This window comes from Enhydra lutris, unplaced genomic scaffold (assembly GCF_002288905.1).
Source record: "Enhydra lutris kenyoni isolate GAN:26980312 unplaced genomic scaffold, ASM228890v2 scaffoldscaffold9, whole genome shotgun sequence".
In the NCBI taxonomy this organism is placed as follows: Eukaryota; Metazoa; Chordata; class Mammalia; order Carnivora; family Mustelidae; genus Enhydra; species Enhydra lutris.
The window spans coordinates 4758101-4775455 of record NW_019154093.1 but is presented as its reverse complement, the minus strand read 5'-3'; the positions used below and the strand labels follow the sequence as shown (position 1 = coordinate 4775455).

The 17355-nt window shown below is 54.6% G+C and overlaps 1 protein-coding gene across 1 annotated transcript in view; it reads left to right on the top strand.

Annotated features, from left to right (window-relative positions):
• Nucleotides 1–2147: 2147 nt before the first annotated feature.
• The window catches only part of LOC111143473 (tripartite motif containing 62), a 28219-nt gene continuing 13011 nt past the window's right edge, over nt 2148–17355 (top strand). Inside the window, exons 1-2 of the mRNA XM_022497252.1 lie at nt 2148–2962; nt 13901–13996. Of these exons, the coding sequence (XP_022352960.1) occupies nt 2555–2962; nt 13901–13996 (504 nt within the window). The 5' untranslated portion in view covers nt 2148–2554. The remainder of the gene's footprint in view (nt 2963–13900; nt 13997–17355) is intronic.

Below are 17355 nucleotides of genomic sequence, written 5' to 3'. Positions count from 1 at the left end.
ACAAGAGCACCTAGGAAGTGTGATCTCCAGCAGACCAGCCATTTGGCCGGCTACTGTATTGCTATAGAATGGGAGGATAGATGACATGTTGAACAAATGAAGCCCGTCCATCCATCATCAAGCCTTTTTCCATTTCGCTTCAAATCCTTAAATAATTTAGACCTTCCTCTCCTTACAAAAAAAAATATATTGGGGATGCAAATCAGTGTGTTATTTGGGATTCTTTTGGTTGCCAAGTGACAGCACAGTGCTATTAAACTTGCTTAAGCAATAAGGTGGGCCACGTCATATATCCAAATTCTGGACTCTGCGTCAAAGCACCAGCCCTTTTTGCCTACGACTCTCTCTCGCAGTCTCAGTCATGTGCTGGCAGCTTCCTAAGACTGGGAGCAAGTTAGCTGCTGCAGTTCCAACCATCACCACCAAATACATCCCAATCAGGAAAGGGGCCAGAGTTTGGGAAAGGGAAGAGATCTTTAGCAGAAGTTGCTTCCCCACCAGAGGCTTGACCTCTGTTTTTTCAGGCCAGACCTGTATCACATGTCCAAGCCCAAACTCTCACTGGCAAGAAGAATGCATCCAACACCATGGACTTGAACCAAAAGGGACTTGAACTCCTAGAACTTCACCATGGACTTGAACTCCTAGACTGGGCTGGGGTCAACATTCTGTTGGTCACATGGGGAAGGGACCCACCTGAACAAAATCAGGCTCTGACTGCAAGGAAAAGTGGAAGAATGGTTGTGGCATGAGTTACCAACTTGTTTCTGGCGATCACGGTGGCAGGGGACCAGGTGATGATGTGAAGGGGAAGTAAACAGCAGAGAAGTGAACTTTGAACTGTTTCTTAAATTGTACCCTAAAAAAGTCTAACCCCAGTGAAGACATGTCTGGAGAAGGCAGAAACTGGGGAGACACGTTCAATGTCTCTGACAACAGTGATCTAAGTCTCTCTTCCCAGGTCTACAGCTTTGCTGCTGTTACTCAGTACACAGTTTAATGTGTACCAAGCACTGCCCATATGCAAACGTATCAGAAAGGATTCCTGCCTTTACCTTGCTGATGGTATAATGAGCATCTCCCTGACTCCCTAAAACCCACACCAGACCAAGTCATTTTTCCGCTTGAAAGTCCAGTGCCTCCCGGAAATCCTTTACGGCGACCCACAATACCCTCCTCTCCAAGCCTTCCCCACCCCACCCCCAACAGTACAGAACTACTTTCACTACCCTCAAAGTGCCCTCCCCTTTCACGCCTCTGTGCTTTTGCACCGGCTGTCCCCTCCATCTAGAAATCCCTTATCCCCTCTCCATCTGGCATACGAGATAAGGTCTCCTATTACTCTCTCCTTCTCTCCTGCTCCAACCTTCCAACCCGCCCCCCCACACACACACAAAATAGCACTCCGAAATGTTTGCTGAATAGAGGCTACTCCTTGGGTCAGACAGGGCTTTCTAAACTTCTCCCCCCAAGCACTCCTTAAGAAAGTGAAAAGGAAACCCTGAACTTGCTGTAAGCAAGCAGGGTATTTTCTCGAGTCTATCTTTGCATTTTTATGCAAAGGCTGTATTCTATACAGATTACAGCACGCATCCTTGCTTGTTTTAACAAAAAATACTATTTTCCCAAATCTTCACGTCGATGATCCAGAAAGATGCTCCTTGTTTACTCGTTATCCTCTGAAATTAGCTGTCCTCACCCGCCACAGGGACCCTAAGCGAGACGTTCATGTTGTTCTGTGTGCAGATCCTGAAGGAACAGCTGGGGTTTCGATCCCCGGGGAGTAGGGGAACGGTGGGGGCGGCGAGGGGGTCCGCAGGCTGGAGGCCTGGCCCCGCCTCTCCTCTCCCCCGCCCGCCGCAGGGGCGGAGTCGCCTGGGCCCGGCCCGCGGGGGCGGGGAGGGAGTCACTGCCGCCGAGAGCTTGCGCTCGGCTGGTTCCGGGTTGAGAGGCTGCGCTCGGACTGAAGCAGTGGCCGCTGAGCCGGCAGGGGTAAGGGGCCACGTCGGGCGGGGTCTTGGGGCCGAGATTAGGCAGCTGAGCTTGCTCGCACCCCTCCTCTGCCACGCACAGCCGCTGCGCAGCTCCGCTTGGCTTTCCCCTTCCCCAGAATTCCCCATCCCCAGCTTCTCCCCCTCCCCCCACTGCACCCATCCCGGGATTTCAGCTCCCCTAAGGCCTCCGCCCCCCTCCTGGATCCTCTTCTCCCAGTACCCATCCCTTCAGACTGTCCCTTCCTCTAGAAGCTCCTTGCCTGGAGCCCCTTCCCTCAGACACCAGGGCCCCCTCCCTCCAGCACCCATTGCTTCGAGTCACCCACTACCTAGAGACCACCTTCTTGGACTCGCATCCCGGCTAGTCTCTGCCCTGCACCTCTTCCTCGCGTTCCCCCCTTCCCTCCCGGATAGCCCCCCCGCCTTCCTTCTGTAGCTCTTACTCCTGCCTCTCCCCGTCTGCTCCCCGAACACATCTCTCGGTTGCGGCCCCCAACAGCGCCGCGCTCGCTCAGCCTCCCCCCTACATCTCAGGGCCCCCTCTCGCCGCCCCCAGCGCCATGGCGTGCAGCCTCAAGGACGAGCTGCTCTGCTCCATCTGTCTGAGCATCTACCAGGACCCGGTGAGCCTGGGCTGCGAGCACTACTTCTGCCGCCGCTGCATCACAGAGCACTGGGTGAGGCAGGAGGCGCAGGGCGCCCGCGACTGCCCCGAGTGCCGGCGCACGTTCGCCGAGCCCGCGCTCGCGCCCAGCCTCAAGCTAGCCAACATCGTGGAGCGCTACAGCGCCTTCCCGCTGGACGCCATCCTCAACGCGCGCCGCGCCGCGCGACCCTGCCAGGCGCACGACAAGGTCAAGCTCTTCTGCCTCACGGACCGCGCGCTGCTCTGCTTCTTCTGCGATGAGCCCGCGCTGCATGAGCAGCACCAGGTCACCGGCATCGACGATGCCTTCGAGGAGTTGCAGGTGAGCTGCCGGGCTGGCAGGGCCCGCCGGGGGCGGGGCCGGGGGCGGGGTCAGAGCGGAACCGTGGGCTGGGCCAAGTCAGAATTGCCACGGGGCGGGGCCGCCGGCAGGGTCAGGGCCCTATCAGAATTCGTACGGGACAGGGACGGGGCGTGGCCGCGGCGAGAGGGCGGGGTTCTGGGGCTGGGCCTACGGCCCTCAGCACCTGGCCGAGTTGGAGACGGACCCGTAGTAGGGGTGAGTCCTTGGGGAGGGGTCACCCATGGAGTGACACGGCCGGCACCAGTGAGATCAGAGATGGCCCAGGTATGGGCTTGGGGCAGGGTCGGGGACAGGCACGAATCAGAGCTGGAGGGCCACTGTCTGGGGTCAGGGGCCTGGACCTGGAGGCAGGGTCCACAAATGAACGGTTCAGGACAGAGTTGCGGCAAAACACTCATGGGAAGAGGGGAACACAATCAGGGCTACACAGGGGGCGGGGCCGCCGTCGGGGAATAGGTCAGGACTGGAGTCGCTGACGGGCAGGCTTGGGGCCCATGAGGCGGGACTCAATCAGCCGTGCATCAGGACCTAGGGAACAGTAGCAGGGCTAGATTTCGTGGGGGCAGGCCAGGGTGAAATCTGAGAGAGTCTAAGTTATGGCCATCCAAACTGCAGAGAGCCTGAGTTTGGGTGCCAAGGCCTAGGTAGGCCAGGGTGTGTGACGGGTTAAAGGGAGGATCAAGTCCAGGTACCCTAAGAACTATTTTGGGTTTAAACCAGAGGAGAGGCCAGGATGACTGTGGGAACAGGACTTAAGATTCAAGATTTGGAGAATAAAGGCCCTGAGGTGAGGTGATTCAAGAAAAGGGAGGGGGTGGATCTCTGGGAGTTTCCAGAGGCTTTCAATGACCTCCTTGGCTCTGTTACCCTTCTCAAGACCTTTGAAGACTAAATGAAACAGTATATGCAGGGTAACCTGAGCATAGTGAACCTAGGACTATAAATGATCTCCTTTAAACCTTCCCATCTTCACTGACCAACTCCTACTCAGTTCTCAAAGCCCTGCTCAAATGTCCTCCGGGTGTAAGCATTCCCCAATCTGCCCTGGCCAAAAAAGGGGGGGGGGAAGCATTAGAGCTGCATTTCCTCAAATATCCTCTGTTAATAAGTATGCTGTTCTAAAAAGTAGTATTCCAAGATCAGCTATATTGGGGAAATAAGAGCATATTCTCGATAGCCCCTTGGAGGATTCTGCATGTACATTTTACATATTAAAAGTTTGGAGAAATCTTGTGGCAAAGAGATCCGTTTAATGTGTTTACGCAAATGGCACCCAAGCTTATTTCAACGTGGAAGTCTAGAATCTTTTCCTCCACCTAAACCATTTCAATCCACCAGTCCTGTGTCTTTGGCCTGGGGATATCAGTCTAGCACACAGTTCCCAAAGAGCAGAAACAGTCTCTGATTCATCGTGTCTATGGCCCTAAAGCCTGGCATATCCGTACTCATCAGTAAAGTTTGAATAATGAATGAGTGAAGGACCAATTCTGGCCTGAGCTGGCCCAGACTGTGGAGCCTTTGGAAGCAGATTTTTCACTCATTTTTTGAATATGCAGTGGACTAATTTGGCAGGGAGGGAGCTCCCTGGCCCTTGGGACGCTTAAGCAGGAGCTAAAATAACTACTTTCCCTTATGTTGTAAGAGGTATCCTCCCCCCGCCCCCCACCCTGAGTCTCTGCGAGTCAGCCTGCACTTAGCAGATGCCTGTGGATGACCCATGGCCCAGGAGAAATGACCCCATGTTCACCATCTCTCCCTCCCTGCCCCATTCATCCCCAAACCATGACTGACTCACTCCCAGTCTGGCTTTTTGAGGATAGGGAGCAAGAATTGGGGGCTCTGGGAGCTTGCACAGGCTGGCATGGGCCCTCCATCCCCAGAGCATTTTGTGGCAAGCTCTGGTATCCCCATCTCTCTATTTGTGAAGTCACATAAATAGGGAGGGGAGAACCTTTGACATGGCTGGGTGCAGGTTGTGAGGCTTTGAAGGGACTCTGTCTGCAACCATCTGTCCAACCTCTTCTTAATATAGATGACTGAGAACCGGAGAGGTGAAATGACTCCCCCAAAGCCACACTAAGCGACTATGAGAGCACCAAGAAGCTCCACCTACCCCAGGCCATATCCCTCCTCTGCCACTTAGCCCCTCCCCTCCTCTCCCTGTCTGACCTTCTAGCTAGAGAGGCCTCTGCCTTCTGAGCCTGGGTTCCCCTGCTGCAAACCGGGAAATCAGAACACTTGTGTTTCAGTTCTTTGCAATCCATTCCACGTCCTGGGGGAATGCTGGAGGAATTAAATGTGTATTTTCTCTAAATGTTATTGACACACTTCTACTCCTCGGTGAAAAGAACAAGATGGCCACCTACCTACCCTCTAGGGCAGTATCCTGCAGTCAGGTACTCTTGGGTTCCAGACCTTCCTGTCTGTGTGACTCACCAAGTCCCTTCAGGGAAGCCTTGATGCTCTCTGGTCTGTAGGCTGGGGTCAAAATGGTTCTTTCCTACCAGGATTTCAGGAGACTGACCTGAGATGAACCTGCTGTTTGAGATGCTTGGCACAGGGAAGGGGCTGGGTCAGCACGCACTCCCATCCCTTGTCCTTCTACCTGTGAGACCTCATGCGCCCAGCTGGGCGAATGCCCAGACCTGCCTCTCTTGCCTGAGAGGAGGCCTTGCTCTGGCGCCTCCTCTGGGCTTGGCAAGAAGGTGGCAGAGAAACATGCCTTCCGCATTCAAGAGGGGAGCTCCTGGGAGAGGTTCAAGCCACTACCCACTGCACCTGCCTCTCTCTCCTTGTGGGGTAACATAATCAATGGAGCAGGGCTCGCTAACTATGCATGCACTGGGAATGAGGCTGAGCCTGCCCGGCACACCCCCTTCTCTCCTGGCTGCTGGTGGTTCTGTCCCCAGGGCTGCGAGAGCCTGGGCTTGGGCCCCTCTCTGGGAGAATAACAGACTCAGAGCTGGCAGAGCCTTGGAGATCATCTGGTAAAACCCTCACTTGACAGGTGGGGCAATGGTAGAGGAGGACTAAGCGGACCTTGCCCCAGGCCTGAGGCCAGGGGAGGGCTGTGCCTGGGCTCAGCTAGAGTCTCCTCCCTTCCCACCTAGCGCTTGGCCTGCAGCTTTTAGACTTATTATAAATCCTGAAGGCAGCAGAGCAGAAAGGTGAAGAACTCGCACTTCGTACTGGGCAGCTTCAATCCCAGAGCTGCCACTTCTTGGCGCTGTGGCCTTAGAAGAATCACTTCTGTCTCTGAGCTTCGAGTCCCTCACTGACGGCAGTGGGGGTGGATGAAATAAGATGACATTTGCAAGGACTCAGTACTGCCCTTAGCACCTCGTAAGCACTCAGTAAATGACAGTTCTAGAATGATATCATACTGTGCCCTATTGACATTGGTGTGCAAGGCAGTCTTGTGCATTCTAGAATGTTTAGGAGTATCCCTGGCCCCTAAAAACTAACCAGCAGCATTTCCCACCACCCCCTCTCAATCCCCCACCCTCTCACCCCTCCCATCCCACCAAGCTGTGACAACCCAAAACATCTCCAGTCTTCATCCCATGTCCCCTGGGGTCAGAGTCACCCCTGGTTGAGACCCTTGTCCTAAAGAAGCTCTAAACCGCTTTCCAGGCTCAGCTCAATTATCACCTTCTCCAGGAAGCTTTCCCTGACCTGCCAGGCGGAATTGCTTTGAACTTGATTCCAATACTGGGGTCAGATCCTGGCATCATCGCTGATGAGCTGTGTGTCCTTGGTCAGGTCACTTCACTACACCAAGCCTCCACCTGCTTATCTATAACATGGGGATAATATGACCTCCCCGGGAAGGATGTTCTAAGGGTCAGGGTTATGGTATCAAAAGTGCCTGATACCGTGCCTGGCACTGAGTCGCACACAATTTTTAAGTATCTTTATTGTTTCTGACTCCAAAATTAACATAATCAACAGAGCTACATAAGTTAAAAGTACCCCCCGCCATAATCTCACCCCATAGAAAGACATGGTTAGAATTGCTTTGTGATTCTTCAGAATTTTTGTGTACAGAGCATGTGGGCATGTGTGTGCATGTGTGCGTGCTTTCATGCCTCCCCCCACCACACACACACCTTTCTTTTTCACTGCTGAGCACTGGACCACAGAGCCAAAAGGAGGGAGAGAGCCCCCTCTCAGAAGTTTGGGGCTTCTCAGTCAATACCTACTGAGCCCTGGCGCTTTGCCTGGGACTAGACTAAGCACTTTCCTTGTATTACCTCATTTAATCTTCATAAAACCCTGTCAAGTGGTCCTGTCATTTGCTCCTTTTCCAGGCAAAGAAACAGGCTCAGAGGAATTGAGTGCCTGGTTTAGTTACCCAGCTGGGAAATGCCAGGGGCAGGATCAGAGGCCAGTCAGACTGAGCTACTCCCCACCTCCTTGCTGCCTCTGAGGCCCAGGTGGTTGGCCCCCACCGCCCCCCCCAAGCTGCCTGTCTTTATATTTCAAGTACTCAACACAGGGTCAGGCCAAGGACACCTTCTGTGCTACCTGATGCTCCGAGGGGAAAGAGCAGGGTGAGGAGACTGGGTTCAAATCCCACCTCTAGCTTCTTCTAGCTGAGCAGAAGGCACTGCCTCCTCTCACCCTTTCCCCGTGTGGGAGAGACAAGTAACAACAAGACTGTCCACTTGATGTGTAAAGAGGGAGAGAGACTTGCTGCCTCTCCAAATGGAGAGCAGACGTGAAGCCACCTTATTTGGTGCCACGGACAGGGAAGCAGCCAGGGTTTTTTGTTTTCCAAGGAAGCAGCCTCTGCTGTTACTTCTCCCAGCAGAGGACAGGATGCATGTGCCAACAGCAGCCTCCACGGAGGCGAAGCTGGCAGGGAGTCAAGCTCGGGCCTGGCTCTTGGCATCTCCACTTCCTGCCTCACAGGTGTCCGTGGCTGCCAGGAATGTTCATCCAGGACACCTTAGCTAAGCACCAGCCACGGCGTAGGAACTCGAATTTGGGTGGGCTCCGGACGTTTATTTCATAGAAAGCATAGGATCAGGTAGGCAGGGACAACAACAGAGAGAAGAACAACTCTAAGGAAACACTAGGCAGTGAGCTAGGTGCTGTTATGGGCATTAAATCCCCTCTCCTTTCTCAGTTCCTTGTGTGGGACTCACACCAGCACCATTTCACAGAGGAAGACAGCGAGGCTGAGAGGTTCTCTAACTTGCCCAGGATGGAGTGGGTGTGGGACGATGCCAGAGAGGGAAGACATTGTGGACATAAGGAGCTAACACAGCCACAGCCCCCATCGCCCGGGTGCAGGGGCAGGGGCAGTGGCAGGGACAGCGCTTTGGTGGGGACACTCACTGAATCCTCACGGCACACTTGAAAGGTGGGGCACATTGCCCTGTGTTACAAGTGAGGAAACTGAGGCTCAGAATCTGTACCCACTGCCATGGCACCAGGAAGTGTTGCTAGAACTGGAACTCAGGCTGTCAGCTGAGGGACAGGCATGGAGATGAGCGGGTGGGTAGTTGTGGCTGGAGGGGAGGGCATCGGGGTTCAGGCAGCAATGGGAGAGTGAGGTTGCACTGGCTGAGAAAGGGCCTTGAACACCCCCCCATCCCAAGGAGCTTGGATTTGTTCCTGGAGATGCTGGGGAGCCAGGGACAGGTTTGAGCTGGCAAACAGGGCCAGGCCAGGTCTGCATGATGGGCAATGGGCAGCTGGAAGTCTGGGAGAGTCTGTGGGCAAGGGGAGCAGCCAGGAGGCCTTTCTAGAGATTGCTGGTGGTCCAGGAGGGGTGGGGCTCACAGAGAGAGAGGACATGCAAAAATTCAGGCCTGTTGGGGGAGCAGGAGCATCAGGGGTTCTGGGCGTGAGAGAGGGATGGAGAGGAAGAATGTGGGGCAAGTTCAGCTTGCCATGTCGAGACTTCTGGCGTCCTTGGGTCAGAGCAGGAGAGAGAGTGTACAGGTGCACAGAGAAGGGGAGGTGGCCTTATTTAGTCCCACCCCAACCCCATGGGTGGCTCTGATGCCCATTTTACAGATAAGGCTCCAAGAGGTGAGCCCTGAGAGGGGAAGAGGTGATCTGCCCACGGTCATACAGCTGGGATTCGAACCCAGTTTTTCTGAGGCCAGAGTTCACACTATCTCCAATGGGCAGCACTGCTTGGTGACAGGGTTGAGAAGGGTCCCTGAAGCCTTCATGAGACCGTTTCCTGCAGCAGCTTTGCCCTATAGGATGGGAGAGGGGTGGCCCCACAGGAGGGGCAGTCTGACCTTGGGAGTGTGGGAAACCTGGCTCTCTGTCCTCCCCCAAGGCGGCTGCCCTGGTCTGGGCCTCTCCAAACCTGTGGGGGAGCCCCAGAGCCTGTCAGCTGACATTTGCATAATTGTCTGCTCAGGTCTGCTTCCTCTCCAAAGGAAGGCCTACAGAGCTGTGGCCCCGCCTTCCAAGGGACTCCCCTCCTCCTGACAGGCTCCTGCTCTGATGGGGCCACCAGAGTCCAGCCCCCCATGAGGACCTTCAAGGCCTCCTCCACCTCCTGCTCTCACCCCAGCTAGCCCCACCGGCCCTTCCAGCTTGACTCCACCCATCTGCCCAGACCTGGCTCCCCTCACCCCCAGCCACCTCCCACTTCCTGCATACACCAGGTGTGCCCCTGCCCAACTAGTCTCTCCACCTGGGATGCTCTGGCCCCACCCAGGATCCCTGAAGGACTCCTTCCAGTGCATCCATCCAACCATCTTCCCCAGGCTTTCCATCAGAAATAATGTCTCTCCTGGAAGCCTCAACCGGTTCTGACTCCCTGTTTCACATGTCACTGAGATGATGATGGTGATGACCGTGACAGCAGCCAAGAGTGACTGAGCGTCACTCTGGGCATCATGTCAGGTCGCGAATTAAGTCATTGGATCCTCACAACCACAGACCCAACACTGGTATTAGCTGCTCTTTACAGATTTGGAAACGGAGCTGTGTAACCTTGGGCCAGCTGTCTGATCTCTCTGAGCCTCTATTTCGCCCTCCGTGAGACGGCTGTGAGAATTGCGTGACACGCGCCTGTGAACCCAGACCCCGCCACTGCCCTTCCTCTGCACCAGCTCTGCTGCTCAGAGCTTCCTGTTTGGTGTCTCACTTCTGCCGGCACTATGTTTTCCAGTTGGTTCTCCTTTGTTAAGCTATGTGGCCACCGGCCAGTCAGTCCCTTTCGGTGGACCTCAGTTTCCTGTTAGATCCGGAGGGTTTGACCACACGGTTCCTGAGACTCCACATCTGTGCCCTCTGAGACACTGGCCACCCGTCCTGTGTGGCTCTTGACCACTTCAGACACGTAACCCAGCACCTCGGGGCCACTGAGGAACAGAGTTTCAGTTTTATTTCATTTCAAAGCATGTTAACCCTAGTAGCCACATGTGCCTGGTAGCTGCTGCCTTGAACAGTGCAGGTCTGGACCAAGAGACAGGGCTGGAGAAGAAGTTTGGGGCCAGGGGTAAAGGCCTTGAGTGCCACACTCAAGCTTCGTGGCCATCTTCTCAGACACCATGGAGATCCTGCCATGGGGCACAGGGAAAAAGCATGGACAGATCTGTCCTAGAGACAAGGCACTCCATTTGGAGAGTGCAGGGGCAGAGGGGAGCCTAGGGTCACAGTCCAGAAAACCGAACCAGGGGCAGTGGGTGTAGACAGGAGACAACCGGCGAGACAAACCTGATGACTGATTGCCCTCGTGGGCGGGCAGCATCAGGAGTGACTCCCAGAGTTCTCACTTGGATGGCAGTAGGGGTAGGGGTGGCCCTCGCTGAGATGGGGACCTGGGAAGAGCAGCAAGTGTTGTGTCCCCTAACCCGGTTCCAGCATTCCCTGTCATGTTAATGCATGTGTCCCTGTGTTCCCCCCCAATTCCCCCTCCTGAAGCATCCCTCTGCCTGTTGCTGACCCAGCACCGTGTGGACCCAAGGAGACCTCTGCACCTGTCTGTGGAATCGGCAAAGGAAGGTTCTGTGTCTCCCAGGGTCCAAGAGGAAAAGGCAGGCCTTCTCTCCTTGTTTCTTGTTCCTTGGCCCTGGAAGCAGGGAGGGATTTGTCCAGGCCTCTTGGGTGCCCTCAGCGCTGTGAGGAACTCTGCCTCCGGGGTCGTTTTCTCAGAGACTCTGAGGAGACACCTGGGGGGCTGAGTCTTATGTGAACCTGTGAGGACACCAGGAGGGACGACTGTCGCACTCAGCTCATCCCTCAGCCAGGTCCCAAGCTGGGTAGCCCCAGGGCCATCAGGGGGAGCCTGATGAGCAGTCGATCTATACTCTTCAGGGGAATGACATTTGTCTGCTCCAACAACTCAGATGCGCATGAACCTGTTAGGAATGACTGTCGGCTGTCAGTACCAGACACCTGGCCGGGCAGCCGTGAGGAGATGATGTGTCTTTCTCTCCCCCATACAGCCGGCCTGTAGGAAAGGCCCCCAGGCAGTGGTGTGTTGGAGCTGGCTCGCTCCGGTTCCTGCCAGCTGACTGTGCCAGGTATCCCCAGCCCCTGACCTCACGGTCATCGCTTGATAATCAGCTCTGGTGGGAGCATTTATACCACAGAAATTGGCAAACACCAGTAATCAGGGCTTCTGTCTCTCTCTCTCTCTCTCTCTCTCTCTCTCTCTCTCTTTTTTCTTGAGGGCCAGCTTCCTAACTCATCACTGAGCCACAATCCATCATCAGGGACCCAGGCTCCTGCCTCCTCCTACCCCTCTGGCTTCAGCTTGTGCCTCCCATCTTTATAGTTGCCTCATGGCCCCGAGGCACTCGCAGAGGTGGTAGCCATCCTGTCTGTGGGAGCTCTCTGCTCTCACAGCACAAGCCGTCCCCAGTGTCCCATCTAACTCCTGTTTCTGAGGCCGGCTCCTCCCCACCCTGCTGCCGTGTCATCTCAGGTGACAACTCAGGGAAGAGGAGCCTTCCCTGTCCACCCTCCCCCAAACTCACCCCCATCCCACACCACTTTATTTTCTGTAGAGCACAGGCCGGAGCTGTTACTTTCTTTGCTCATTCTCTCCCTTCCCCACCACCCTGGACAGTTCCTCTGGCCACGGACTGTCTGTCTCGCTCTCTGGGGTATCCCCAGAGCCTCAGTGGTGCCTGGCACATACGTAGTAAATATTTGTAGCATGGCTAAGGGATAGTAAGCAAAGATAATTTCTGCATGCTTCTCTTAGCATGTCATCATGACCATCTTCCCATATTGCTGCCTCATCTGTAAAATTAGGTGGGCCAGATGTTTTCCAAGGGTCCTCCCTGCCCTCATGAGCTGAGTGAGTAGGAGGGAGGTAGGGGTGAACAGGTAAGTCACCTTCTTGGCATCTCTCACAGCCCAGGCTGACTGGAAAACCCAGGTCCTGCTCAGAGGCTGTTTCCGCAGAAATTCATCCACAAAGCAAACCTCCTTGAGCCCCATCTTATTGTCAGGCTGTTGACAGGTACAGGGGATAGAGAGCAGGGAATGGTAAGGGCCCATCCCCGTAGGACTCATGGGCTCATGGGGGATGGGAAGGCGGGACACTAGGGACAGACAGGAGAACTAGTTACAATAAGCCAAACACCCAGTTCATGCAGACAGCGGGCCCTCTCACCGGGGTACCCACCTCAACACCACATTCATTCATTTGACAAATATTCATTGAGGCCCTACTGTGTGCTGAGCACTATTCTAAACACTGGGGATCCAACAGTGAACAAGCCAGACAAGACCCCTGCCCTCATGATAGTCACTGTCTAGTGGAGGCCATGAGCAGGAAACTGTCTAACAAGTGAGCAAGAGCGTCTTGGACAGCAGAAGGTGCTAGGAAGACCTCGAAACAGGATGTGGGACTGAGGGTGTCGATGAAGCTGTACGTGAGCGAGACCTCCCTGACCAGGTGGCACTGGAGCTGATAGGTTAATGACACCAAGGAATCACTGGGAGAAAATCTGAGTGGAGTGCGCTGGCCAGAGGAAGCAGCAAGGGCTAAATCATGAGGGTGAGACGAGCCCATGACAGAGCAACGGGAAGAAGTCCACTTTGGCTGCAGGGGAGTAAAGGGAGAAGGATGGTGGAGACAGGTGTGGGAGGGTGAGGTGCAACATTGAAGTAGGCACCCCAAAACTCAGGGGTTGAGGTGGGTAATACTTAATGCAATTTTTGAAAATCAATATTAAAGCAAAACAAACAAACAAAAACAAAACTCATGATGAACAAAATATCAAATTTTTAAAATCAAAACAAAATTACTAGCAGAGTCATACTGAGCCCTCCTGGAACCCGAGGGAAAGGAAAAATCAGTAATACTAATTGTGGCCGTATTCCATCTGTTGTATATTGTGGATTTGTCGCTGTCTGTCATGGGTGTCACCACTGCAGAAGATATGTCACCTGACGTCAAAATCATGGTGCAATTATGGTTTTACTCTTACTTGCTTGGCTGCATGCTTTTGGGCCAGTTTCACAAACTCTCTGTACCAATTTTTCCGACGGAAAACGGAGGTAATAATAGTGCCTTCCTCTGTATTACTGAGAAGATTAAATGACCCCATACAAGCAAAGGCTTGAGAACAGCGCCAAGAGCACCCGACGCGCGAGTCCTAGCGGAGCCACAGTGCTACTTGGTACCCTTCCGAGAATTCTAAGCCAGGAGTCTCCGCCAGCAAATCAGGCGGGGGCAGAACGTCATGTGGAGGCGGGTTGGACAGGGAGACCACAAGCATCTAGGATGGCTAGAGAGGAGCGTGTTGCAAAACTCCCGATGAAAGATGGAAAGATGAAAGCAGCCGGTATATCTGGGAGACTTGGGATTGTTGAACTGTGCGGGGAGGGTGGTCTTGGGGGAGGTCGCGGGAGAGCGGCGGCGGTCTGGCCGGAGCCCCGCATCCAGGCCTTGTGTTGTTCCAGAGGGAGCTGAAGGAGCAGCTTCAGGCCCTTCAGGACAGCGAGCGGGAGCACACCGAGGCGCTGCAGCTGCTCAAGCGACAGTTGGCTGAGACCAAGGTGAGCCCCGCCTGGGCGGGGGGCGGGGCCTGCAGGGGGCGGGGCCCTCTGGTTAGAGGGGCGGGGTCTTAAGGTGCCAAACCTATTATGAGAGGGACGGAGCTGGGATGGGGGCGGGCGCGGGTGGAACGGAGGCTGGGGCTTCCCTGAAGGTAAATGCGACAGGACCCACTCCTAGGACTGAGGGCAAGGATTTGGGCTGGTTCTTGGGTTTAAGGGTGGGGCCCTTTCTCCCTTCCTGCTCCGGGTGGAAGGTGAGGTGGGACCGGGGAGCAATCCGGAGGAGCCAGTCTGAGCCTGTTCCCCTCGAAGCCCTCCCAGTGATTTGTGGCCCAGGCTTGGTATCACTCTCTTAAACGCGGACTGTGGGGTTATGGACTCTACTGCAAAGTAGGGCCAACCCCTGTAGTCTCTGGCTGCAATGGTTTGAAAAGGAACCTGGACCTGAGAGGGAGGCCCTGGATTCTGATCTAGTCACTACCTCGCTGTGTGACTTTGGGTAAACCATACTTTTCTGGCCCCCAGTCTCCCCATCTATACACCAGAGACCCTGCCAGGCTCCTTCCAGCCCTAAAGTTCTGGATTCCAGGGCCTCCCTCTGAGTTCCCCCACTGATGTCTCACCAACTGGACAAGGCTTGCTTTGATTTCTGCCCTTTCTGGGACCAAGAACTGGGGACCCCAGCCCAGCTGCTAAGCTCTGCGGTGATTTCAGTCTGGCCCCACTCACTAGCAGAGGTGCAGCTGCCAGCAGTAGCTGAACTAGAGCCTTAGGAATGCTCCGGACCTCTGGGGTCACCCGGGGACCTGGAGAGGCCATTGCAGATCCAGATATGTGCCCCAGCTTGGCCTCCAACCCATGTGGGGTCTCAAGGAGGTCATGACAAACATTTCTTTAGAGAACATTCTGGAATGCCTGCGGGCAGGACCCTCAGCAGGCGATAGATGAGAAACAGAAGACGCTAGCCTATTTGCCTTGCGCAGCCTCAGTTTCCCCATCTGCCTGGTGATTCTGCACCCTCGGGTGAAGAGAAGCAAATGAAATCCTCTATGTGAATGAAAGCAGAATATTATGGTCTAGTTTTTTCCCTAGCGTTCTCTTCTTTCCACTCCCCATTGTTTTTCTCCACTGACCTTTTCCTCCCCTGCTTTCCTGTCCATCTGTCTACCTCTGGGGGGTCCTGTGGGGCCACCTCCCCCTCTAGTTCCCCCATCCCCGCTTCCTGTCTGGACTGGGGTGTTTATACAAGAAATGCCTATGGATGCTTTGGAGGTCATATTTCACCTGGTGCCTGACTCGGCTTTCCTGCAGTGCCTGCCCCTCCAATGGCCCGGCCCGAGGGCCTATCTGATCTCCCTCCCTGGGCCCAATGTTTTCCTTGGTCGGTCCTGACCAAGTGATGCATTCTTGGCAGGGTGTTTTTCTGAAGCAGCCCCAGTTCCTCTGAGCCCCAGTGTATTCCCAGGGATGTGGTGGGCTGGGGTAGGGGCTGCTTTCCCAGCCACAGCACCAAAGGGATTGAGGGCTGGGTGGAGGAGGGGATGGCTCTGCCCTAGAAAAAAACTAGAATAAATGGGGCATGCCAGTTGAGCTGAACCTCTTTCTCTGGGCTGGTAATTGTGTTTCCTGTTCATTGTCTCACTGAAACTGAACCCCACAGAATGTCACCTCTGTGACAGCAGGACTCCCCAGAACCTAGCACAGTGCCTCCATACAATAAATATTGTAGAACAGATGAGTGTGTGTATGGTGTGAGGGGGACTCCTTCAGAAGTAGGAATGTTATCTTCATTTTATTGGCAAGGAAACTGAGGCACAGAGAGGTTGAGGAACTAGCCTAAGGTCCCATAGTGAGTGAGTGGTTAGTTGGGAGCTTACTGTCCAATTTTGTCAGAACCTAATGCACATCCTAGCCCTGTGCTGGGAGGCCCGCAGCCAGATCTGTGGCTTTGTGGCCAGCAAGATAAGTAGGTTGGGAAGACCTTTCAGGAACATACTTAAAGCACCCGGGATTGGCTGTCACTTTTAAGCTACCCTCTCCCTGCCTCTGCCCCTTTTCCTACTCATTCTGTTTTGTCCTGGAGACACTAGGCCCCCATCCTAAAAAGAAGATGGAGTCTGCACTCACCTCTGCAGAGTAATTTTTGGCAAGACTCTTCCCTCCTTTACCTCCCAAGCAGATTCTGACTACCAGCTTTGTGCCTGGCCCTGGGATGGGCACAGGAAGTGCAAGGCTGGGAAAGACGTCATTCTTACCCCTGGGGATTGTCCATTAGCTGGAGTCACATAAAATGTGAGACTGTGTATTAGGAGTATTTCCAAAATGCTCTGGAGACATTTAACTATTTCACTGCCTGAAAAAGTGAGGGAGGCTGTCACAGAGGAGGTAGCTTTCAAGCTGGGCCTTGCAGATTGAGTAGGAGTTTGCCTGTCCGATAAAGAGTTTGAGGGGGGTGTCCATTCTAGGCAGTGGAATTGCAGCACAATGGCACTAGAGAGGTAAGCTGGGATCAGATTGAGGACTCTGAATGCCGGGCTAAGGAATTTAGTGTTTTACTAGTTATCAAGGAGCCCAGAAAGATTCCTAAAGAGCATTGGCTTTGACCCACTTTGCACATTAGAAGGGTCACTGTGGCCATGAGTTTGTTGCCGAAGACACAGAGTTGACCAAGAGAGTTAGATGGCCTGTGGGATCCCAGGAGTCTGCTTGAGGCAGGTGGAAAGATGAATGTGGAGCTCAGGAGACGTGCAAGGCCACAGATAAGGTCACGGGAACCATCCTCAAAGCAGTGGAGGTGGACCATCTAGGAGGGCGCGTGGGTGAGAATGGAAGGAGCTGGCCCAGAGGGAGCAGCCACCAAGGTGGGAGGCAAACCAGAACATGCAGCCAGCAGAGGGTGGCCAGTGCACCAGACACTGCTATGGAGGGGCTGAGAAGGAGCTGGAAGGGGTGGCTGTGGTTCTGGGGGTCCTTGGGGGGGGCAGAGGCAGATGGCTGACTGGGCAGGGAGGGTAGGCCCCATCTTCTCCACGTGAGCTGCACAGAAGCCTCAGTGTTCAGGGAGGGGCTCAGGGAGGCCACAGGCAGCCTGGCTGTTCATCCCCAGTCTCCCCTCCGCCCCCTTTGTCTGCCTGGCGCTCTGGGTGGGCATGCGCAGGGAGGCTGGCCCACTGCCAGCAGTTCTTCCTGCTGCCGCGACAGGAGGGAACTGGCCCTAATTGAGCCTTTGTCAAGCCTCCCACAGAGCCCCGGGCACTGAACACAGCGGGGTCTCTGACTCTGTGAACTCCCAGCCAGAATCCCACAAAGTGAAATTGCAGAGGCAGGTCCCGCACTGGCACTACAGCCTGGCCACACTT